The 24,003-nt window shown below is 36.0% G+C and overlaps 1 protein-coding gene across 3 annotated transcripts in view; it reads left to right on the top strand.

Moving 5' to 3' along the window:
* MICU3 (mitochondrial calcium uptake family member 3) overlaps positions 1-24,003 on the top strand; it is a 94,227-nt gene that overhangs the window by 24,233 nt on the left and 45,991 nt on the right. For all 3 annotated transcript variants that reach the window (XM_030812337.1, XM_030812338.1, XM_030812335.1), the window contains exons 2-3: positions 10,204-10,357; positions 17,518-17,549. In XM_030812337.1, coding sequence (XP_030668197.1) covers positions 10,204-10,357; positions 17,518-17,549 — 186 coding nt within the window. The remainder of the gene's footprint in view (positions 1-10,203; positions 10,358-17,517; positions 17,550-24,003) is intronic.

Here is a 24,003-nt window from a genome sequence, read left to right as displayed (position 1 = left end):
AGCTCTCGATTTCTGTGATTTCATGTTTCTACTGTGTGGCCTCACACTTATAAATAAGGTAAGTCATGTGCCAAATCTGTGGTCTGTGCTTGGGCAGTTTTCTGCAGGAGCTTTGCAAGGTCTTTTTGATAGAAAAAAAAATTACATTTCAGCAAAATTTGCCACATCTAAAAATACTGCAGTGATACCTTACCGTGAACTTCACAATGTCTATATTTTCCTATTCGGTGAAAAATAGCACTATAAAAAGTTTCACATATCTAGTTAGAATATTCCCATATGAAGCAAGGAATTGTAATATTATTACATTTAATAGGTAATATTTGACAAAATCATACATGCCATATTTTCATTATTTTGAAGTTTGATGATTATATTTTATTTTCAGAATGGATTTTACTAAATGAAAGAAATGAAGTTGTTAGGATTTAAAACTTAAGTTTATATACGTATATGTATTTGCAGGGAGTTTTATATTTTGTTTCTGTTACTTAGATTTTAGATTTAGAATTTTTGGTTATTTTTGTTAGATACTTTGAGTATAGCAATCTGCCACCAAGTTTAGGAATAATTCAGTTGTATAATTATAGAGCAAAATGTGAAGACCTGTAGGTAGTTGAGTCAGTTTTTGTAATTAGACTGTAGGATACTAATAATACTTACTGTTCAGTCTCCCTTAGATAATGTGGGTGGGTTTGTGGAGGCAGACCAAAAACAATTTGTTTACATTCAACATCTCAGCATTCAAGGACTGAGGACCAGACCCAAATGTTTTCTTTTTTTTTCTTTTTTTTTTTTTGAGACAGAGTCTTGCTCTGTTGTCAGGCTGGAGTGCAGTGGCACGATCTCAGCTCACTGCAACCTCTGCCTCCCAGGTCCAAGCGATTCTCCTGCCTCAGCCTCCCAAGTAGCTGGGATTACAGGTGCCCACCACCATTCCCGGCTAATTTTTGTATTTTTAGTAGAGACGGGCTTTCAGTATGTTGGCCAGGATGGTCTCGATCTCCTGACCTCGTGATCCGCCCGCCTCAGCCTCCTAAAGTGCTGGGATTACAAGCATGAGCCATGGTGCCCAGCCCCAAACGTTTTCTTAATCTCACTGCAGTGTTTTGAGAAAAGGTCAGAGTTACGGAAGCATTTTGCCAAATTTGGAAAACAAGGCCAGGCAGAGTACAAGTGCAAATAACATTAAATTTCAAGCCAATGGCTATGTCTAAGAATTTGGAAAGAGATGTAGTCTGCAGAGGATAAAATGTATGGAACTGTCAACCTAAGTGAATCACAGCAGTTCAGTGTTTCCTGAAACATTGATGAAGGTGACTTAGAAGTGTTACCTCCCATGAGTCTTTTAATTCTACAGATGTGGTTTGTTTTGGAAGTGAGTCTCTCCGTCTTTCTTAAGTGTTTTTCTTTTTAGTCCTTTATATTCCATGAGTCCCTGATGTTGTTACCCGAAGTTGGTATGACTGGAAGACTGCAAACTGTTGACCACAATTTCTTCTCCTTTTCCGTAATAGTTAGGGTATAGATGTCCAGCTCTTCTTCATTTTCCATCATTCCTTGCACTTAAGTGTGGCTGTGTGACTTAAGTTCTCTTCAGTTGAAGGCGAGCAGAAGTGATTTATACCACTTCTAGGCCTGGCCTATAAAAGCTGCTCACATGAACTTCTCCCATACTTTATTTCCTTCTCCCTTGGTTGATAATGACAGAGTCATCATCTGCCTGGGTCTCTGAATGACTATATAAAGCAGAGCTCCTTGATCCCACTCCCAGCCCCCGTCCTAGTATGTTCTCTCGGGGGGGAGAAAGAAATACACACACTTGTGTTGTGTTGGAGCCATTACATTTGAGGAAGTTAGCCTGCCCTGTCTAATACAGTAGAGAAGGGAGTAATTGGTGAATGTCTTGATCATTGAGAAGGGAGATGATTGTTTTTGGATAAAGGTGAATTAACTGTCAGCTAGACATGTCTTTTAAGTTCTCCTAGTATGAAAGTTCACCTAACTGCCTGCCTGTAGGTTCAACCTCACCACACACACTAAGACCCACATAAGGAGCTTTAGATTAATAGGTAATTGGCCGCTTGACATTATTAATGTAACTGATTGCTCCCTGTGATTTAGCCCCAGTCTTCTATCCCAATCCCCTGTTTCAGATTCCTACCTTAGAAGGTCACTTAAAAGATCCCAGTGACCTTATGTCAATTCCCCAGGGACTACATTTCTTCTTCCTGAATGGAGGCTCCTCTTATCTACTTACTCTTCTTTGAATAGTGGGCTTCAGTCAGTTTGCCTGCTGCTTGAACGTCTTTGTAATCTCCTCTATTCCTGGCTGAGGTCCGTAGTCTGGGTCTTGAAGTTGGTTTAGTATTGTGCCAAATGAATCATATGCTGCATCTCCCATACCTTTCCTGTCTGGCTTCTTGTTCCCTCCACTTGCTGCCTGCTCCTGCAGTCCTCCGTGTAGTGCTCTCCTGCAGTCTTACTCATTTGAACCTCTTCCAAGTGATTTTTATGTTTTTCTTTTTCTTGAAAGAACTTATGGCTCAAGGAATTCATGATTGAATAGAAGAGACAAATACATAAACAGATAATTGCAACCTGGTGTGAATGGAGGAAGGGAGTACAAGTGATGTAATAGGGATATATAAAGGAAATCGCTAGGATTTATCCAAATACTGTGTTGGCTCACAGGGAAGCTGTGTGGTCAGAGTCTAAGGTATGCTATCATACCTTATCACAAGGGATGTGATTAGTTAGGAATCAATGTGGAGCAGTAGCTTATACAGTAGAGAGGGTGTGGCAGCAGAAGTTTTCTGGAAGGTGGCCTTTCTGAGAGTCTGAGTGAAAGAATCACATATTCCATTTGGTATGGAACACCGTGGATTCATTTCCTTGGCAATAGCTGGAAAAGTATTGGAGTCATCGCCAGAGAAATTGTGAAGTTAAGCAGGGAACTGAAGTAGATCTGAAATATTCCTGGAGCTGGCCATGGCAGAAATCATTACTGTTTCCAGAGTTTATCCTAAGCTCAGGTGGAAATTAGACTCATTCTTGTTTCTGTCAACAGGTTAAGCCTAGAGTTTGGTTAGTATTAGCTTAGTTGATTTTATGAAGTTCTATCAGTAAATAACCATTGAATGTGTTGATAACTAGCAGAGCTCTAAACAGACAGAGTTTAGAAAGAAGCATTAAGGAGATCAGGTAAGTAGCAGCCTAACACCAAGCACTGGGGTGGGTAGGTAAGCATGCCCTGCAGTTCCAGAGGGAACCTGTGGAGCAGGAGGAAGACGTCTCAGGCACAGGTTGACAGGAACCCAGGTACAGACATTGGGAAATCAGGGACGGGTTGGTTCTAAGGATAGGGAGCAAAGCAGGAGCTCAGTTCTTGTTCCCAGAACATAACAGGCGACACCCTGATCTCTGTCCTGAGAGTCTGTGGTTACCTCCAACTTGGAACAGGATTGGTTCCAAAACTCATATGAAAACAATAATTCAAGGTTCAAACAGTATTAATTATATTTAATCTCTAAGAATTTTTAGTTAGAGCAAATTTTTACATTGATAATCAGCTATAACTTATAATTAATGTTATAATTAATATAATTTATAATCTATAGAAATTAAGAATTTTTGTTATATAATTGCTTTATTCTATAACTCCTCTCAGTCTCTTCCCTACCACTTTGCAAATGATCTCCTCCTACATTACCACTTTTGAAAGGCATATTTTAAAGTATATAACACCGAATTGATGATAATGATTTTCAGTTTAGCAATTTATGGTTTAACAAATGAATGAATATAATTCAGGTTTTCTTGGCTTTAAGGTTAGCTTTCCCTGTTGACCTTTTTTTCATTTTTCTTGTTGTTTTTGTTGTTGTTGTTGAGACGGAGTTTCGCTCGTTGCCCGGGCTGGGGTGCAATGGTGTGTTCTCAGCTCACTGCAGCCTCTACCTCCCAGGTTCAAGTGATTCTCCTGCCTCAGCTTCCCAAGTACCTGAGATTACAGGCACTCGCCACAACACCTGGCTAATTTTTCTGTATTTTTAGCAGAGACGGGGTTTCACCATGTTGGCCAGGCTGGTCTCGAACTCCTGACCGCAGGTGATCCACCGGCCTCGGCCTCCGAAAGTACCCTATTGACCTTTGACATATTATACTTAGCGACAAGTTTTTACTGCATTGGCAACTTGTGATGCCAAAAGTACCATTTACTGAAATAATACATAGTAATGAAAGATGTTTCGGTTGATTTTAGTAGGATTTTTAAATTAGAAATTAACCTTTAAAAGAGATACTGGATCTAGATAAGCAAAAAAGGTATTTAAAATGAAGTAGATCAGCCAGTGAAACCTATTCCTAGTAATATAAGGATACACCCCTAATCACAGAACCACATATTCATTGTGCTCCAGTGAAATGGCTATATTTGTTTTTTAAAAGGTCCAGAACATGAACGTGATACAAGATCATTGTCATTTTAAACAAGGAAGACTCACAAGAGGTTTAGTAAACTGGTTTAATGTCATGTTCCGTCTTTATTATTGATGTTTTTTTTTTCCTGGAATGTTTATAATTGTGATGTTAAAACTTCAGAGACTTTGGGGTTTTTTTAAACTTTGGAAAGTTCAGAAGCAAAGCTCAGTCTCTGCAAGGTCTGAGTTCCTTGTGACACTTTGATGCTCTGCCGGCCAGCTGCCACCTCTTTCTCAGAGGTTCTAGTAGATCGAGTATATTCCAGTAGATCGAGTATACTCAGCAGAACTTCATGGACTGCTCCAAGCCAGTCTTCTATGCACTCTGAGGTTTAGCTTGGTTGGAACTGTATCATAGTAACAAACGATAAATTATTCATCTTACGCCATTAGATCATTCTCTGAGTAAACTGTCTATTGATAAACTCCGGAGAAATAAGCATATGGATTCTTGAAGTGTTTGAAAGTAGTTAGGTGTATGTAGGCAGAACATGATTAAACGAAGATTATTTATTTGTTTTTGTCCTAAAACAGTTTTAGTTAATGTTGGTAATCTTCCAATTGACTAATTACTTTATAATATTTCATTTGTATGTAATAGGCACGCAGCAAGTACCTGTTGAATGAGTCAGTGAATTTACATTAGTCATTTGTTGACATTAAATATTCTTCTTGGAAACTATATAGGCTTAAAAGAATGCAAATAATAGAGTTTTACCCGATATAGTTTGAGTTTGGGGATTCCTATTTATGCTGCTACTCACCCAACACATTTTAAATATTTGTTTGGGGACTAGTATTTACATTTCTATTCTGACAAAAAGGGGAAGAAACAAGAGGACCAAATGATCTCTAAGGACCATTCTAACTCTAAACTCATTTTCAGAGAACAAAGGAGACCAGGTGAATACCAATTCCTGGTAAAAGGTAGAAGATAATTATCAAAACTAACAGCAGACATTGCTTTTATTGGCCATTCATTAGAAGCATTCTCTTCAAAACATAGAAAAAGTCAAGAGTGCTTAATATTACTGATAATATTCAACATCATTTTTATAGACCTACAACTCTAGCAGTTAAGGCAATGAAAATGAGATATAAATGCTAACAAGGAGAAGCTACAACTGTCACCATTTTGAAAGAATTTGTGATTACCTACTTAGCAAATCTGAGAAAAAGTTTAGTGATGGAATTTAATAAGACAATTGGATATGAAGCAAATATACTAAAGTTAATAGCCTTCCCACACATAAAAAGTAACCAATTGAAAGTGTAATAGAATAGAAGATTCCATTCCCAATTCAAATTACACAGAAATTATGAAATGCTTAGGAATGAATCTTCCAAAAAAAATTTAAAATTTATATGAAGAAAACTACAAAACTTTATTAAAAGACATAGTTGAAGACTTGACTAAATAGACATCTGTGTTCTTAGGTTGGAAAAATCAATATTGTGAGACTGTCAATTCTCCCAAAATTTAATGTCATCTCAAACAAAATACTAGTAGGATTTTTACAATAGAATTTGATACATTGATTTCAAAGTTTTCCTTGAATAGAAAATTACTTGTCATCACATATATTTTTAAAAAGATTGACAGCAAGATACAGTCTTGTTTTAATGTCAAAACATATTCAAAAGATATAGTCATTAAAACAGTATGGTATTTGAGTAGAAAGAGACAAATAATTTTGTAGAAGAGAATAGAGAACTTAAAAACCAACCCAAGTATTGAGTTCCTGTTCCACACTACATCCTGTCTCATTCTCCAACCAGATGAGCTGAGTTCTCCTAGTTGATCATAAGTAGACTATTCTGGGATCAGACCAATTTACTGGGTTGTCATGGGGAAATTGTTTACTTTTTTTTTCTTTTTTTTGAGACAGAGTCTTGCGCTGTTGATTAGGCTGGAGTACAGTGGTGTGATTTTGGCATACTGCAGCCTCCGCCTCCCAGGTTTCAAGTGATTTCAAGTGATTCTCCTGCCTCAGCCTCCCAACTAGCTGGGATTACAGGCATGCACCACCACACCTGGCCAATTGTGTATTTTTAGTAGAGACAGGGTTTCACCATGTTGGCCAGGCTGGTCTCAAACTCCTGACCTCAAGTGATCCACCTGTATCAGCCTCCCAAAGTGCTGGGATTATAGGCATGAGCCACTGCTCCTGGCCCTTACTTAGGTTTAACCAGTCCATTTTTCATCTGAGTGGTATTAATGTGTTTTAGTATACTGTGTGCTTTATTATACTAAATTGAGCAGAGACAATGCAGGAAGCAACCAGTTGGTGGTACTGGGAAGCCCTTTTAAGCACCAGGCCTCTGGTTATCTCTTTTATACATTTTCTTTTTTTTTAGGATATAACTTTTTTTTTTTTTTTGCCTGGGACACAAACCCTTTCCAAACTGCTTACTGACCTTCTTTTAAAGTGGTGCTAAATAGAAATGTGGGCACGCACCTAATACCATTGTCAAAAGCCCCACTTAATATTATTGCTAAGACAACAGGAGTGGATTCGTAAAGTGGAGTTTTAATGAAAACCTTCAGCTCTGCTTGGTGAGATTTCTTTTCATACCCTTGCTTAGGTGGTTAAAGAATGCAAACTTTTCTACAGTTCTGCATGTTTTCTCTCACTTCAGCATGGGATAGATTAGAGGTAACAATCACAGTTAGGGCATTACTATAAAACTGTAGGGAAGTAGTAATGAGTCCCTGAACAAAGGTGGTGGCAGTGGTTTTGATGTGTGAAATTAGAGAGAGGACTACAGGCTTTGTTAGCTGATGGTTAGTAGAGGTGAAGGAGGAGGAGGGATGTCAGCATTAGCTCATAGAAGGTGGATCACATTCCCAGCTGCAGTGGTCAGGCGGGTTTGGTAAGCTGGGGGATTGATAGACTATGCTTAAGGAAAGAAAGTTTGATGAAAAAACAAGCATCTCAGGAGCAGTAGTGGGAAGAGATGAGAAAACAGGCATGTCAGGAGGTAACAGGGTTTGGTAAGCTGGGGGATTGATAGACTCTGCTTAAGGAAAGAAAGTTTGATGAGAAAACAGGCATTTCAGGAGCAGTAGTAGCACCAGGTAGAGACAGAAGCCACAGATCAAATATAGATGTTATAGGCAGAAACTTGGGGTGCAGAATGGTAGACCGAGGCCTGCTTCATTCAGAGCATGGTGCAGAAACAGTGGGAGCTCCAGGCTGAGTGGTCATCCATGAAATTCACTGGTGATAAATCATGGTTGATTGATATCACCGAGGCCCAGGGAAATGGCCTAGCAAGAAAAAAGCAGAAAAGTAAACTCTAGTCACAGACAAGATTGGTTTCCCACCATGAAAGGAAGAGGAAACCCCTGGGATATGCATGTACAAGGGGACTAAGATGGTAGTCTGATCCCCAAGGACCAGTCAGGGAGATTATTGCTCATTTTTACCAGTGAGCTGTTCAGTATCTCATGTCTCACCCACAGCAGGGCCAAAGCAATTTTCCAATACCTGTGGACACCCGAGCGACTGTTATCAATATACTGCTGAGCCAACTTGTCTTTGGTACCAGGTTGCTTTATCTTTCTAAAGCACCATTTTCTTTCAGTCATTGCTCCACTTAAGAATCTCCTAAGAACATTTGTTTACTGTCAAATTAAACTCCAGAGCTTTAGTCTGGCATTTAGAAATCATTAGCTCACCATCCTTTTACTACACTTCTCCATGAATGCGAATCCTCTGCCCAGGAAGATTATGGCCATCTTTCAAATATGCTGTAGAAACCCCACATATTCATATCTTTTCTTGACATTAAAATTTATCATTTTTCCTGGAGCCTTTTTAAGCCCAGTCTATAGCGCCTTTCTTCTATTTGCTTGCATTTAACCCATTCCGTTTCTCTGCTTGTGCCTTTTGTCTCTCCAAGCAGTATTCTCTCTTTCCATATAGATTGATATTCATTCCTTAAAGACAGACACCACAAATTCCATTTCTTATGCCGTTAAAAGTGGGGAGCGAAACTTTTTTTCAGTTTTTATTTGACTACTACTGTAATGTTTTGAGAAGTCTCAGTCTTCAGAATGATGGAAAAGATTAATTTGCCTGGCTTTTCGTTTAATAAGCTGTAACTTAGAAATAAAGTAGTGTTCTTGTCAGAAGTTTCTATGAGTTGTTTTTGTTATGGCTTCTCAAGGTACTAAATATTTAAACAGTTTTTTCTTTTATGAAATAATTTTATGAAATACGTGAAAATATAATTTGTGTGTTACTGATAATCATGTAAATTGTTATAAACTCCATGAAGACAGTTTGACTAAAAAGTCTTCCTTGACTAATCAGTTTCACTCCTAAGGATTAAGGGAGGCCAGGCAGCAGAATCGCTTGAATCTGGGAGGTGGAGGTTGCAGTGAGCTGAGATCATGCCAGTAGTGTACTCCAGCCTGCGTGACAGAGTGAGACTGTCTAAAAAAAAAGAATTTATCCTGAAGAACTGTTATGGATATTTCTAAATATTTTCAATTTTCAAGGTTGGTCATTATACCATTGTTTTGTAATAGCAAAAGATTAGAAGTCAACATGAATAACCGTATAGAATTGTTTATGTTCTACTATAAACATTTTCTATGGAATATTATACAGTTAACAAAAATGGTCTTCTACAGGAATAGTGACATAGGAAAATGGCCTTGAAGTTTTAATAAGTAAAAAGGTCAGATTACTGGGCAATATATATGGTATAATCCCATTTTCTTTGCCAAAATAAAGCAAAAACAATTCTATCTATAAATTTTTAGATTCTGTCTTCTAATTTTGTACGGTGACTACTGGAATATTTAGTGACATAGAAAAATGGCCCTGATAATTGATAAGTGAAAAAGATGAGGTTATTGAACAGCATGTATGGTAAAATCCCACTTTTTTGCCAAAAAGAAAACAAAATTATACTTAACAAATTTTTAAAAATTCTGTCTTCTAAATTACATGTAAGAGCTTTGCATTTCTCTTGTAATCAGGAAAATAAATCCTTTTATTAAAAAAATAAATTTGCTCTAGTTACTTCAGAGAGAAAATAACAATGGAAAATTATCTACAAGGAAAGGTCTTGAAGGAAAAGAGACCCCTCACCCCATATGCACACACACTTACTAATTCTATTAATTTTCAGCCAACTGTAGTTCTACGTAAAATTCAGACCATTGATGGTCACTGTACTGTAGTGATCTAGAATTAGCAATTTCACTTCTAATAGGAATATTACCACTAAATGATTTCCTTAGTGGTAGTTATAAGTAGCCTATTGGGATTTTACTTTATTCTTTTGGAAAATTAATGGATGTTAGTGAATAGACTTGTAGTTAAATACATTAGTCTATAAGAGTGCATAGTAGGCATTCAGCAAGCGCTGGTGTTCCTTCTAAAAGTACCACTGGCTCCATAATTTAATGTTCTCTAAGACTGAAGCTTAAGAAATAAACCAAAAAAAAAAAAAATCACAAATCACTTCTCCAAAGTGCCAGTTTAAAATCCTTAAGCTCTTAATGATATTTTTTGTAGCATCTTTTGAATATTAATTTATTTTATTTATGTGAATAATTTATTTATAAAGTGATTAACGTTTTTCAGAAGACAATATTTTCACACTTCCTCATTTACTCCGTTAATTCACTTTCAACATAATTAAAAGTATCTTCTAGAGGGAGCTATTGCTTCACATGATCCAAATGTATTTGCTTTCTTAACTTTAGGTTGCTATTGGCAGAACAGACACTGAAGACTTAGACCTCTATGCCACATCTCGGGAGAGGCGATTTCGCTTATTTGCTTCTATAGAATGTGAAGGGCAGTTATTCATGACTCCGTATGATTTTATTTTGGCTGTTACAACAGATGAGCCCAAAGGTAAGTATACTTTTGAAATTATCTTAATAATTGTATAATTTTTTTATCTCTAGCTTGTGAATGTATGGAGCAGTGTAAGTTTTTTAGAACTGAGTAATGTGGTATTTCACATGATATTGTGCTATTCAGTGTTACAGACTGGTATTTCTTACACACTCTTACTCACATCTGTTCTCTTTTCAGAAACTTTCAATTGCTCCATCTTTCTCAGCTTAACACCACCTTACTTTTGATACCTGAACAGAGTAGTTCAGAGGGCTGGCTTTGAGGTTAGCTCTGGGCAAGAATTCTACCTGTATCTCTTCTGTGTTTGTCATAGCTCCTGCAGTGTAAATATATTAAGTTTAACTGTCTCTCACCTTTTCATACATTAGAATAATGGTTCTCAAACTTTTTGGAAGTATATACATTCTTGAAAATCTCTTAATATCTAACTTAACAGAAGACAGTTGTATTCTCATGTGTGCTTTTTTATTTGATCTGTTACAATATGTTGTTTTCCATGAAATATATGAAGAAAATCTACCTCACAGATACAGACAGTAAAGGAGTATTTTAATTGCCTTTTTAGATAATTATAGATACTGTCCTTTGATACTGTATCACAGTTGGCTGGTGATAGTTGAGGCTTCAAAAGTCTCTATAGATGGTGGTAAAAGAGTAATGAGAACTCAGGGTTTTTGGCTGGCTTACCTGGATGGATGGCAGTAGGGACTAGGTTTGAGGAGAAAAATCACAATTTCAGTTTTGGTCATGATCTATTTGAGATACCTTGGATATGTAAAAGGATACAGTTGGATTTTTTTTTTTAATAATTCATTTCAGTTCACTGAAAGATCACTCACTAAAAATCAGTATAACAAATAATCAGTTGTTCGACCCAGATCTGCTTTAAACTGTCACACAAATACTTTAACTTAGACTAGAACAATTATAGCCATTTTTTCCTCCGGAGTCAGCAATGTGGCAAAAATGTACCTTAAAATAAATCCTCAATAATTTGACAAATTGGCTACTTGACATAGTAACTTTTAATGAATTTTTGATTCTTTGGATTATTTCCACTGGATATCAAGGAGGAGATTCAGGTATATATTTAGGATTCATCTTTGCATTATTGCTAATTCATACAATTTGTGTGAATGAAATTGCCTAGGGAAGCCATATACGATGAGAATATAGATAACCAAAGACCAGGCCTTGAGAAATTTCTGCTCTTTAAAAGATGAATGGACAAAAGGCTTTGAAAGGATGAGGAAAGGGGACATAGGAGTGGCCAGAGACATAGGAAGAAAATCATAAGGGTATGTAGTTATAGAAGCCAAGTAAAGCTCTTTAGTTTAATGAGATCCCATTTGTCGATTTTGGCTTTTGTTGCCATTGCTTTTGGTGTTTTAGACATGAAGTCTTGCCACGCTATGTCTGAAGTATTGCCTAGGTTTTCTTGTAGGATTTTAATGGTTTTAGGTCTAACATATAGTCTTTAATCCATCTTGAATTAATTTTTGTATAAGGTGTAAGGAAGGGATCCAGTTGCAGCTTTCTACATATGGCTAGCCAGTTTCCCAGCACCATTTATTAATAGGGAATCCTTTCCCATTTCTTGTTTTGTCAGGTTTGTCAAAGATCAGATAGTTGTAGCTATGCGGCATCATTTCTGAGGGCTCTGTTCTGTTCCATTGATCTATGTCTCTGTTGTGGTACCAGTACCATGCTGTTTTGGTTACTGTAGCCTTGTAGTATAGTTTGAAGTCAGGTAGCGTGATGCCTCCAGCTTTGTTCTTTTGGCTTAGGATTGACTTGGCGATGCGGGCTCTTTTTTGGTTCCATATGAACTTTAAAGTAGTTTTTTCCAATTCTGTGAAGAAAGTCATTGGTAGCTTGATGGGGATGGCATTGAATCTATAAATTACCTTGGGCAGTATGGCCATTTTCACGATATTGATTCTTCCAACCCATGAGCATGGAATGTTCTTCCATTTGTTTGTATCCTCTTTTATTTCATTGAGCAGTGGTTTGTAGTTCTCCTTGAAGAGGTCCTTCACATCCCTTGTAAGTTGGATTCCTAGGTATTTTGCACAGCAAAAGAAACTATCATCAGAATGAACAGGCAACCTACAGAATGGGAAAAAATTTTTGCAACCTACTCATCTGACAAAGGGCTAATATCCAGAATCTATAATGAACTCAAACAAATTTACAAGAAAAAAACAAACAACCCCATCAAAAAGTGGGCAGAGGACATGAACAGACACTTCTCAAAAGAAGACATTTATGCAGCCAGAAAACACATGAAGAAATGCTCATCATCACTGGCCGTCAGAGAAATGCAAATCAAAACCACAGTGAGATACCATCTCACACCAGTTAGAATGGCCATCATTAAAAAATCAGGAAACAACAGGTGCTGGAGAGGATGTGGAGAAATAGGAACACTTTTACACTGTTGGTGGGACTGTAAACTAGTTCAACCATTGTGGAAGTCAGTGTGGCGATTCCTCAGGGATCTTGAACTAGAAATACCATTTGACCCAGCCATCCCATTACTGGGTATATACCCAAAGGACTATAAATCATGCTGCTATAAAGACACATGCACACGTATGTTTATTGTGGCACTATTCACAATAGCAAAGAGTTGGAACCAACCCAAATGTCCAACAACGATAGACTGGATAAGAAAATGTGGCACATATACACCATGGAATACTATGCAGCCATAAAAAATGATGAGTTCATGTCCTTTGTAGGGACATGGATGAAACTGGAAAACATCATTCTCAGTAAACTATCGCAAGGACAAAAAACCAACCACCGAATGTTCCCACTCATAGGTGGGAATTGAACAATGAGAACTCATGGGCACAGGAAGGGAACATCACACTCCGGGACTGTTGTGGGTGGGGGAGGGGGAGGGACAGCATTAGGAGATACACTAATGCTAAATGACGAGTTAATGGTGCAGAAATCAACATGGCACATGGATACATATGTAACAAACTGCACATTGTGCACATGTACCTAAACCTAAAGTATAAAAAAAAAAAAAAAAAAAAAAAAGCCAAGTAAAATAGCCAGAATTGCCAATTGAGTGCAGTGTTACTGAGAATTTAAGTTAGATGAGAACAGGAAAATGTCCACTAGATTTAAAAACATGAAGGTTATTGATGGTTTTTTAAAACGATGTTTCAATGGAGTCATTAGGGCAATTGCAGGAGTGAGTAGCAGATGAAGAAATGAAGATGATGAGTGTAAAGGACTCTTGTTACAATATTTGGTTGCAGAAGAGAAAGGAATTGAAAGGTAGCTGTAATGGAATTTGAAGTAGACACTTTTGATCATGCCAGATTTTAAATAAAAAAAAAAAAAGATTTTAACCAGAAACTATGAGAGTAGCGTTTAAAGAAATGTAAACTACATAAGCAAAATCATGAAATCAAGACAGTATATGGTATAGTCGTAGTAGCCACTTTGGGAATATGTAGGGCCATATAGTGATAGGAAAGGCAAAAAATTAAGTAGAGTTTTTTTTTTTATTTAGGAATTTTAAGGCTATGGTAAGTGTTATATCCTTTTTATTTAATCTATTTGGTACAATGTAGATTCTTTATTAGTGAGTTAGTATAAATTTAATACTAATTTTCTAATAAATATAAAGAGTCCATGTTGTACCAAATCAATTAAATAAAAATGTATGGAATATTTATGTGTCTACTTCTGTATTAAGGTTCTTTTCTGTGTGCTAAGGGGGATACAAAGTCTGTGCACTCAGGAAACTTACAATATTATAAGACGATGTAAGATACAGAACCCACTCCAAGGTAGAATATGGTTACCTGGCACATGATAGGTACACAATAAATATTTCTTGAAGGAAGGAATTTCTTAGGTGCTAAATGGTATTTTATATCAAGTTCTATAATTTTTTCAAACATATTTGAATGCTATTCTTTAAGTGATAGTTAATTTTATATACATATATATATATATATATATATTTTTTTTTTTTTTTTTTTAGGCAGGGTCTTGCCCTGTCCCCCAGGCTGGAGTGCAGTGACGTGATCACAACTCACTACAATCTCAACCTGCGAGGCTCAAGTGATCATGCCACCTCAGCCTCCCAAGTGGCTGGGACTACAGGCACATGCCACCATGCCACCAGCTAATTTTTAAAATTTTTTTGTAGAGAGAGGGTTTTGCTATGTTTCCCAGACTTGGCTTGAACTCCTGGGCTCAAGCAGTCCACCTGTCTCAGCCTCTCAGAGTGCTGGGATTACAGGCGTGAGCTACTGTGCCTGGCCACAGTTTCAAATTTTGAAAAATTTTACTTCATTATTTTCTAGAATTTTTTTCTTCGGAATACATTCACTGGAAGCACACTGTTGGATTTTGCTTTTTGGAGCTAACTTTTGTGGTGATTCTTCTTATAGGTATTTTAAAACCATAACTTAAGAGTAAAAAACTGGTTTCTGTTATAAAAAAGTTATACAGGATATTTTACACCCACAACTTCAGTTAATTTCTAACCAGCACTTTTCAAACATAATTAAGAATAGTCACAAAAGATCAAGATATTCATAAATCCTGTTTTGAAAGTTGGGGTTTTAGAAAAGGAAAACAATAGAAAAATGTTTCATGTACTGAGTATTAAATCAGATATGTTAAAACTGTAGCGTAATGAAATTTGACTTGTGTTTAAACCTTGGCACTTACTGGCTTTGAAAACTTGGTTATTTAATCTTCTGTTTCCTCATTTATAAAAATAACAGCCTCATGAAGTTTTTTTTTGAAGATTGAATGAATAAATTAAGGTTAGTATAGTACCTGGCACACAGTAAACATTTAAACATTTAATATTGATATGTCATCATTATCATCATCAGAATTCATAGCCATGTTTTTTTTTTTTTTTTTTTTTCCCGGGAGGAGACTCACTCTGTCAACTAGGCTGGACTGCAATGGGGTGATCTCAGCTCACTGCAACCTCTGCTTCCTGCCTTCAAGTGATTCTCCTGCTTCAGCCTCCTGAGTAGCTGGGATTACGGGCAGCTGCTGTCATGCCCAGCTAATTTTTGTATTTTTGTAGAGCTGGGGTTTCACCATGGTTTCACCATGTTGGCCAGGCTGGTCTCGAACTCCTGATCTCAGGTTATCCTCCTGCCTTGGCCTCCAAAGGGGTGCAATTACGGGCGTGAGCCACCACGCCCAGCCCATAGCTGTGATAGTTTTTAAGCAAATATTTACACAGCATACCATTTTTTTCCCTGTTTAAAATCATAGCCATGATTTTTGAAAGTCTTTGATATCATTTTATGATGACATTCAACAGGGAAAAAATGGTATGCTGTGTAAATATTTGCCTAAAAATTATAGATCAAATAAATGTTGAGATATCTGATTGTTGATTATGATTTTGCATTATAATCTTATTTTGCATATTTAAATAGAACCTAAATGGTGACTTTCTTTTCTAGAACTAAAATCAGTAATTATTTTCCAACATAGCATCGAGAATTATTTTAATTTAGATTTTAAAAAATATATTAAATTTTTCAGACATACAAAAACATATTAAAAATATAATGAACATCAACCTACAGCTTAAGAAATAATATTTCCAGTAGAATTGAAGTCCTTCTTCACCTAAGTTATATTTATATATGCAGTAACTTCGTATGAAATAAGGAATTCAGAAAATCCTTTGAAGAACAATCTTAATGGCTCTTTAGTCTTTATTTAAAAAGCTAATAGTATTGAACATGGTGACATTTCCGACAGAATGAATATGTCTTTTGTGAATAATTTACCATGGAAATCTCATAAACCCTGCAAAACTCAAGAGTACATCTAACTTCCTCTTTCAATAAATACCTTCTGAGCATTGCATAAGAGCATGTGCATGTACTTTTCTACCATTTATTTTTCTTCTTTCCTTACTGCTATATTTTAAGAGCAACAGAATAATAAATATTATTTGCATTGTTCTGTTCATTGTTAAAAGGGAAGTTTCTTTGCACCAGTATCATAGTTAAGTTTACATGCTAAATTCTAATTTGTAGACCTGTGATTTGAATCACTTGATTACACATTTGTATCAACTATCTTGGATAGAGGAAGGACGTTGTTGCTACATAAAGAAGAAATCTATCATTAGAAACATATTTCTTCTCTTTTGATTTTAACTTGAGTTGTTTTGTTGCCTAATAAAGAAAAAATTACACAGCAAAAATTGCTTTTTTTGTAATTTTGAATTTGATATATTGTTAATTATACAGAAATAGCCCCATTGCCAGGTAGAAAAAGATGTTGGTTGGCATTATTGTAATGTAGCTGAAATAATTAATATTTACCAGTTTCCTAATACAGCTGTATTACAGGGCTTAATCACATGTAAACCTGGTGCTAATTCTTAGGCAGGCATTAAGTATTTACAGTGTTCAAATCTGAGCAAAGGAAATAGCAATACTGACTATATATTTGTCCCAACATTTTAAGTTTTACAGTGTTTAAGATCTTTGGGGGTGTGAGGAGGAATCACAAAAAGAAAGTGATCCCTGACATTTTATTCAGCTGTAACACTCTTACTCCAGTGATGGTTCTTGAATAGTTGTAAGGACGAATAATGAAACAGGACAAGTTTCCCCATCACTTTACCTAGCCTCCCTTTCCTTTCTTTTTTTCTTTCCCCAATCCTTCTTCATCCTAGAGAGACCTATGAATTATGTCATGGAACAGTAGTATAGCAAAGATCACAAGTAATACCTTAAAATTATAGTTTATCTATGTTAATGTTATTTTATATTCTAGTTTGAATATTTTATAACTATCATTATTTGTACTTTTAAGCCCACAAGATGTTTAACATGGAGAAAGGTAACTTACTTTATTATTAGTCCAGAAAGCCCAAATTAAGATGATATGGCTGTGGAGAAATGTTTCCTATATCACTGATACTTACTATAAACAGTGCATAGTATATAAAACAAATAGATAACATATATAAGATCGTATCACAGATCCAAATTTTGAAATTAAAAGAAAACTTTGCCTTTTGGACATAAAAGTTTGGTTATGAGTTATGGTTGTAGATGGTTAGCAACTATGGATATGTATTCCATGAAGTATTTATTATCTAATTATCTTACATTTGTTTATTTTAGTTGCCAAAACTTGGAAGTCACTTTCCAAACAGGTGAGTTAAAGCTCTTGGTGGATATACACAAATTTTATATGTGCATGCATATATGTATATATAATTAAAATATATTTCATAAAATATATTATGAATTTTTATATATTTTATGATTTTTTTGCAAATCGAATCACATCAGAGTTCCTTTTTTTAATCCTCCAGATTGTCAGAAAATAAAAAGGTGGATGTTTCTAAGGGTTGGATGCAAATGTAGATTACTGGTAAATCTCATGTGTTGGTATACTCACTTTAGAAAACACTTTGGCATTATCTACTAAAATTGAAGATATGCCTACCCTATACCTAGTAAATGCATGCCTCTATTTAAACTCTGCAATAGTGCATGCACATGTACCTTGTAAAGTTGAGCTTGAATATACTCTGTAATCTAGTAATTTCTATACTAAATACACTGGTATCTAGTATATACCAGTGTATATACCTAGGGAAATTCTTGCTTATATGCAGGAGAGGTTCACAAGAATGTCTATAGATTATATATGATGGCCCCAAAACTTTAATATATCAATACCATACCATAAATAAATGTTGATATATTCATATAGTATACTACACAATAGTGAAAACAAATGAATTATAACAGTGCTTTAACTAAGTCTCAGTAACATAATGGTAAACAAAATAAGCAGTTCAAAAATACAAAGTATAATTCTATTGGTATAAAGTCCAAAACTGGGAAAATGAAATCATATTATTTAGGATACATTCATATGTGGGAAAACAAAGGAATAATTAACATTAAATTCAGGAACGTGTTCATCTTCAGGATGATAGCAGGGAATATCATCAGTGATGGACTCAAAGAGGGTTCTAAAGTACTGCTAATTTTCTATTTTTTAAGTTAACTATTTCTTAACTTTAAATGGTGTATATATTACTTTCATACTTTTATAGATATGATTTTATTATTTAAAAAAAAAGAATATTAGAAATCTAGGGAACGTCCTTAACTAGTTAAAGGGAATCCTCCAAGAGCCTACAGCAAATGTCATGGTCATTTGTGAAACTTGAGAGACATTGTCTTTAAAGTTAGGTATATTAGTCCCCGTTTATCAGTGGGTAATATGCTCTAAGACCCCTGGTCATGAATGCTGAAAATTTGGAAAGTACTGAACCCTATATATACTATGTTTTTTCAATTTGGTAAACGAGAGAACTACTAAGTGTCTAACAGGTGGGTAGCATATACAGTATGGATATACTGGGCAAAGGGATGATTCACGTCCTGGATAGGACAGAGCTGGACAGTGTGAGATTTCATCACGCTACACAGAAGAGTGCGCAACTTAAAACTTAGGAATTGTTTATTTTTGGAACTTTCCATTTAATGTTTTTGGACTGCAGTTGACTGAGGGTCACAGAAACTGTAGAAAGCTAAGCCACAAATAAGGGGGAACTACTGTACAATGCAAATATGCCTGCTGTTACAACTGTTCCATAGCATTTTACTGGAAGCCGGGGCTAATACAGTATACTGGGGCTGCTATGACAAAATATCACAGATTGAGTGGGTTTAACACCAGATATTTATTTTCTCATGGTTCTGGGGACTTGAAGTCTGAGATCCAGGTGTCAGCAGGTTAGTTTTTTCTGAGGCCTCTCTCCTTAGCTTTTAGGTGGCCATCTTTTTCCTCTGTCTTCACATGGTCTTTCCTCTGGGCATGTCTGTGTCCTAATCTCTTCTTAGAAGGACATCAGTCATACTGGATTAGGGCTTGTCCTGAATGACCTTATATAATAATCTAATTACCTCTTTAAAGAAAGGTCCTCTCTGCAAAACAGATTCTGAGGTACTGGGGCTTAGGACTTCAGCATTATGAATGGGGGAGAGGGGCACAATTGAGACCATAATATTTAGTATGAAAAAAAGAAGAGGCTCTAAGGATTAGAATAGAGGCATAGAATAGAATATGATTGGAAGAAAAATGTAAAAATACATAAATTTTAGATTTGTTTAAATTTAATAAAAGTTTAGCAAGATTGCTACTGGATTAACAGCAATAAACCAAAGTTAATAAGATGCTCCACACCAGCGAAAGCAATTAGAAACTAGTATTGAATAAAATGCATTTCATAATAGAAACAAGAACTGTTAGGTACTTAAAAGCAATACCTAACAGAAGATGTACAAAACATTATTAAATTATGTTTTTAAAAATACAAGTAAATGGAGAACGTGTTCATACTGGTAGTAAGCCATTTCCTTATGATAATGATCCTCCAAATCTATCTATAAATTCAATGTAACTCCAATTAAAATTCCAACCAAATTGATTCAAAATTAACTTTTAAAATTAATCTGGATGTGTAAGGGCCCCAAAATATTTAGAACAATTCTGAAAAGGAAAGAGGGAAAAAAAAAACCCATTGAGATAAGAATAATGGGGTTTATCACATACTAAGATTAGAAATAGAGCTATAATAAAATAGTATTACATAATTGCAAATATATTTTTAAAAACTAGATCAAGGTAATAGAATATAGAATCCAGAAACAGATCCAGGTATGTATAGGTAGATCTGTAAATCACTGGCAAAAAGATTGACTTCTCAATCATAGATGTTTGAATAATAACTTTTCCATGGAGGGGGCAAATTAGGCCTCAGATTTACTATCATATACAAAAACTAATTTCAGATGGATTAAGTTCTTATTTCTGACAAAAATTCTCTAAGATTAAAAGCAAAAATGAGAGGCATGAGAGTTTTTTTTTTTTAGATAAGACACAAAGCAAAACTCAAAATTATTGGCAGTGTTTACTAAATTAAATATTTGAAAGTTTAGCATCAAAAGACAGTGTAAACAATGTTAAAAGATGTATGATGGATGGGAGGATATGCATGCAACCTATTAACAGAAGACGGTAAGTGTCTTGCAGTCATGTAGAACCTCTTTTTTTATCTTTGTAAAAAAGATAATCGGCTTAATAAGAAGAAAATAGACAAACATACCTACAATGGCCACTGAATATATGTAAAGGAGGTCAACCTTACTAGTAACTTAGGGCATGCAAATTAAACCAATGATATGATACTATTTCACACCCACCAGATTGTTAGCTTCCAGAAATCTAACAATACCGATAATTAGCAAGGAGAACAAGAAGGAACCAGGTGAGAATATAAATTGGTATATTTACTTTTTAATTTTTTTTTGAGATAGAGTCTCTCCCTGTCACCCAGACTGGAGTGCAGTGGCACGATCTTGGCTCACTCCAACTCTGCCTCCTGGGCTCTAGTGATCCCCCCCACCTCAGCGTCCTGAGTAGCTGGGACCCCAGGCACACACAACCAAGCCCAGCTAATTTTTGTATTTTTAGTAGAGACAGGGTTTTGCTCTGTCACCCAGGCTGGGGTATATTTACTTTTGAGTGAAATTTGGCAATACCTAATAATGTTGAAAATGCATATGAGAAATCCCTCTTCTAGAAATGCATATTACAGAAATGTTTTCAGATTTGCCACAGAAATCCTATATATCAGATCTCCCCCTTCCCGTGAAGCTTCGTCTGCATTTACAGCCACTCCCCATCACTCATTGCTCACATTACTGCCTGAGCTCTGCCTCCTGTTAGGTCAGCGGCAGCATTAGATTCTCATAGGAGCCCAAACCCTATTGTGAACTGGCATGTGAGGGATCTAAGTTGCATGCTTCTTATAAGAATCTAATGCCTGATGATCTGTCACTGTCTCCCATCACCCCCATATGGGACCATCTAGTTGCAAGAAAACAAGCTCAGGACTCCCACTGATTCTACATGATGATGAGATGTATAATTATTTCATTATATGTCACATTGTAATAATAATAGAAATAGAGTGCACAACAAATGTAATGCACTTGAATCATCCCCAGAACATTTCCTCTTCCTCCCTCCTGGTCTGTGGAAAAACTGTCTTCCAAGAAACCAGTCCCTGGTGCCAAAAAGTTTGGGGACTGCTGCTATATGTGTTTCCTGAACATCAATTGTAATAGCAAAAATTTGGGAACGATATGTCAATCATCAGGCAGGTGAATGAAAAATTTGTGAAATAGAGAAACCCAGGATAAATGTAGAAATAGAGAGTTAAAATGAATGAATACATTACAGCTATGTGTATTCACATGAGTAGAACTAGAAAACAAGGTTGAGTAAAAGAGCAAGTTGCAAAATAATATTAACTGACAGTCACTTAAAGTGCAAATACCTTTTCAAAGGTCCATGAAGTCAAAACTATTTTCATCATAATACTGAGAAGATACTTGTTGTATTCACTGTCATTCTCTCATGAGTGTGTGGTGGAGTTTTCCTTTTCTTTTTTTTTTTTTTGTATTTTTAGTAGAGATAGGGTTTCACCGTGGTCTCCATCTCCTGACCTCGTGATCCGCCTGCCTCGGCCTCCCATGGGCTGGGATTACAGGTGTGAGCCACCGCGCCCGGCCTGTTTGGTGGAGTTTACTAGAGGCTGTTTGGTAATGATGCCATTGCTCTACCAACTAATGGAATGTGTGTTTGTGTATTCTTTTGTTTTAAAAATTTGTTTTTATTTTAAAATAAATTAAATATTGATAGATATAACCCATATAGACAATATCTCTTTTGGGTCCATAATGTTTTTAAGAATGTGAAGAGTTGCCCTTCAGAACTGCTACATTAGACAACTGCTGTGTAGCAATTAAAATGAAAATGAAGAATATTTGACAGGAAAATATGCTCACGATAATATATTAAATGTAAAGGGTAAATTATAAAAACAGTATGTAGAGAATGATTTAATATTTGCAGCAACAACAAAAATACTATAGAAATATGCCTAGCTAGAGAATCAGACTAAAATGATGTTAAAAACGTGTGTGTGTGTGTGTGTGTGTGTGTGTGTGTGTGTGTGTTTAACTTGCCCCCCTTAGAGACAATCAACTTCGGTCTAAAACTTAAGTTTGTCATCGCTGGATTACAATTAGTTTTTATTTTATGTACTTACTAATTTTTCCATAATATATATCTACTAACTATAATTTTTTTAATAGTACTTATTTAAGAAAATTGTGTAACTCCTTCAGAAGGCAACTGTAATTCTAGGAGACTGACTTTAATTCAGCAAATATTTATTTTCTACCTACAATTTAATTCTGACACTAACCACTCCAAGTTTAAGCGTGGTGCCTAACAAGACTGCCCTCATTTCAGATGCTTGTTGCAAGTTTGGGGGCTCCAGGCCACCCACACTCTGACCTTAATGTCTACAAGTCTAGGAGGTTGCCACAGCTCCCCTCAGGTTTAATGATTTGCTAGAATGAATCATAGAACTCAGAAAATGCAGTACCTATCTATGGTTATGGTTTTATTAGATAGAATACAGAGTAAGACCAGCCAGATGAAGAGAGAGGGCAAGGTCTGGGAAGGTCCTGAACACAGAGCTTCTATGCCTTCTTTGAGAACACGGAGTTGGGGTGTGTCATCCTCCTAGCACAGCAGCGTGTTCAACAACCAGAAAGCTCATCTGAGCTTACTGCTTAGAATTTTTATTAGGGTTTCATTACATAGGCATGATTGAATTATTGGCCATGTAATTGAACTTAATCTGTAGCCTCTCTCTTCTCCCCAGAGGTCAAGCTCGCTAAAGCCCCAACTCTGTAATCACAGTTATTCTTTCTGGTAAGCAGTTCCCCTCCTGAGTCATCTCCTTAGCATAAACTCGGGTATAAACCAAGGATTTAGAGTCTGCTTCCCAGGACCCAGGGACAAAGGCCAAATTCTTTATAATATAGCACTGCTACATACGAAACCAAGCTGGGAGTTGGGAGTAGGGAGAGAGATTCCTGACATGGGTGGGAATATAAAAATTTTAATAAATTTCAGAAGTCCTTAAAGTTAACAGAGAAGACAAGATGAATGTGTCGATTGGATGGTTTAGACCAGGAGAAACTAGATTATTACTAAAATAAGCTACTTGGAGTCAGTAAGGATCTGGGCTCTGTCATTTATTAGTTCTGTGACCTTGGGTGTTACTTACCCACTTTAAGTCTCGGTAAAATATGCGTAATGAGGATTGTTTTTAGAATGAAATTATTATATGAGCCTATTGCCAAACCCATAGAGGGCACACAATAAAAGGTAGCTTTGATTTTTCAGTCTTACCCTGTAGCTGAGTTTTAAGTTAGAACAGATGAGGTTGGAAGACATGGAAACAGTTAAAATGGAGAAAGATTAGTTAATATTTATACAGTTACAATAGAGATGATATAAATTAAGCTATGTAAAATTTATTCAGAATGTTGTTTTTTAAGTTTTTTAATAGTTTTTTGAGACAGGTCTCACTCTGTTTGCCTAGGCAGGAGTGCAGTGGTGTGATCATGGCTCACTATAGCCTCGACTTCCTGGGCTCATGTGATTTTTCCACCTCAGCCTTCTGAGTAAGATGGGACTATAGATGAACGCCACCATGCCCAGCT

The sequence above is a fragment of the Nomascus leucogenys genome, chromosome 4, assembly GCF_006542625.1.
Source record: "Nomascus leucogenys isolate Asia chromosome 4, Asia_NLE_v1, whole genome shotgun sequence".
In the NCBI taxonomy this organism is placed as follows: domain Eukaryota; kingdom Metazoa; phylum Chordata; class Mammalia; order Primates; family Hylobatidae; genus Nomascus; species Nomascus leucogenys.
Note: the sequence above shows the minus strand (reverse complement) of the source record. Positions and strands in the feature narration are given on the sequence as shown.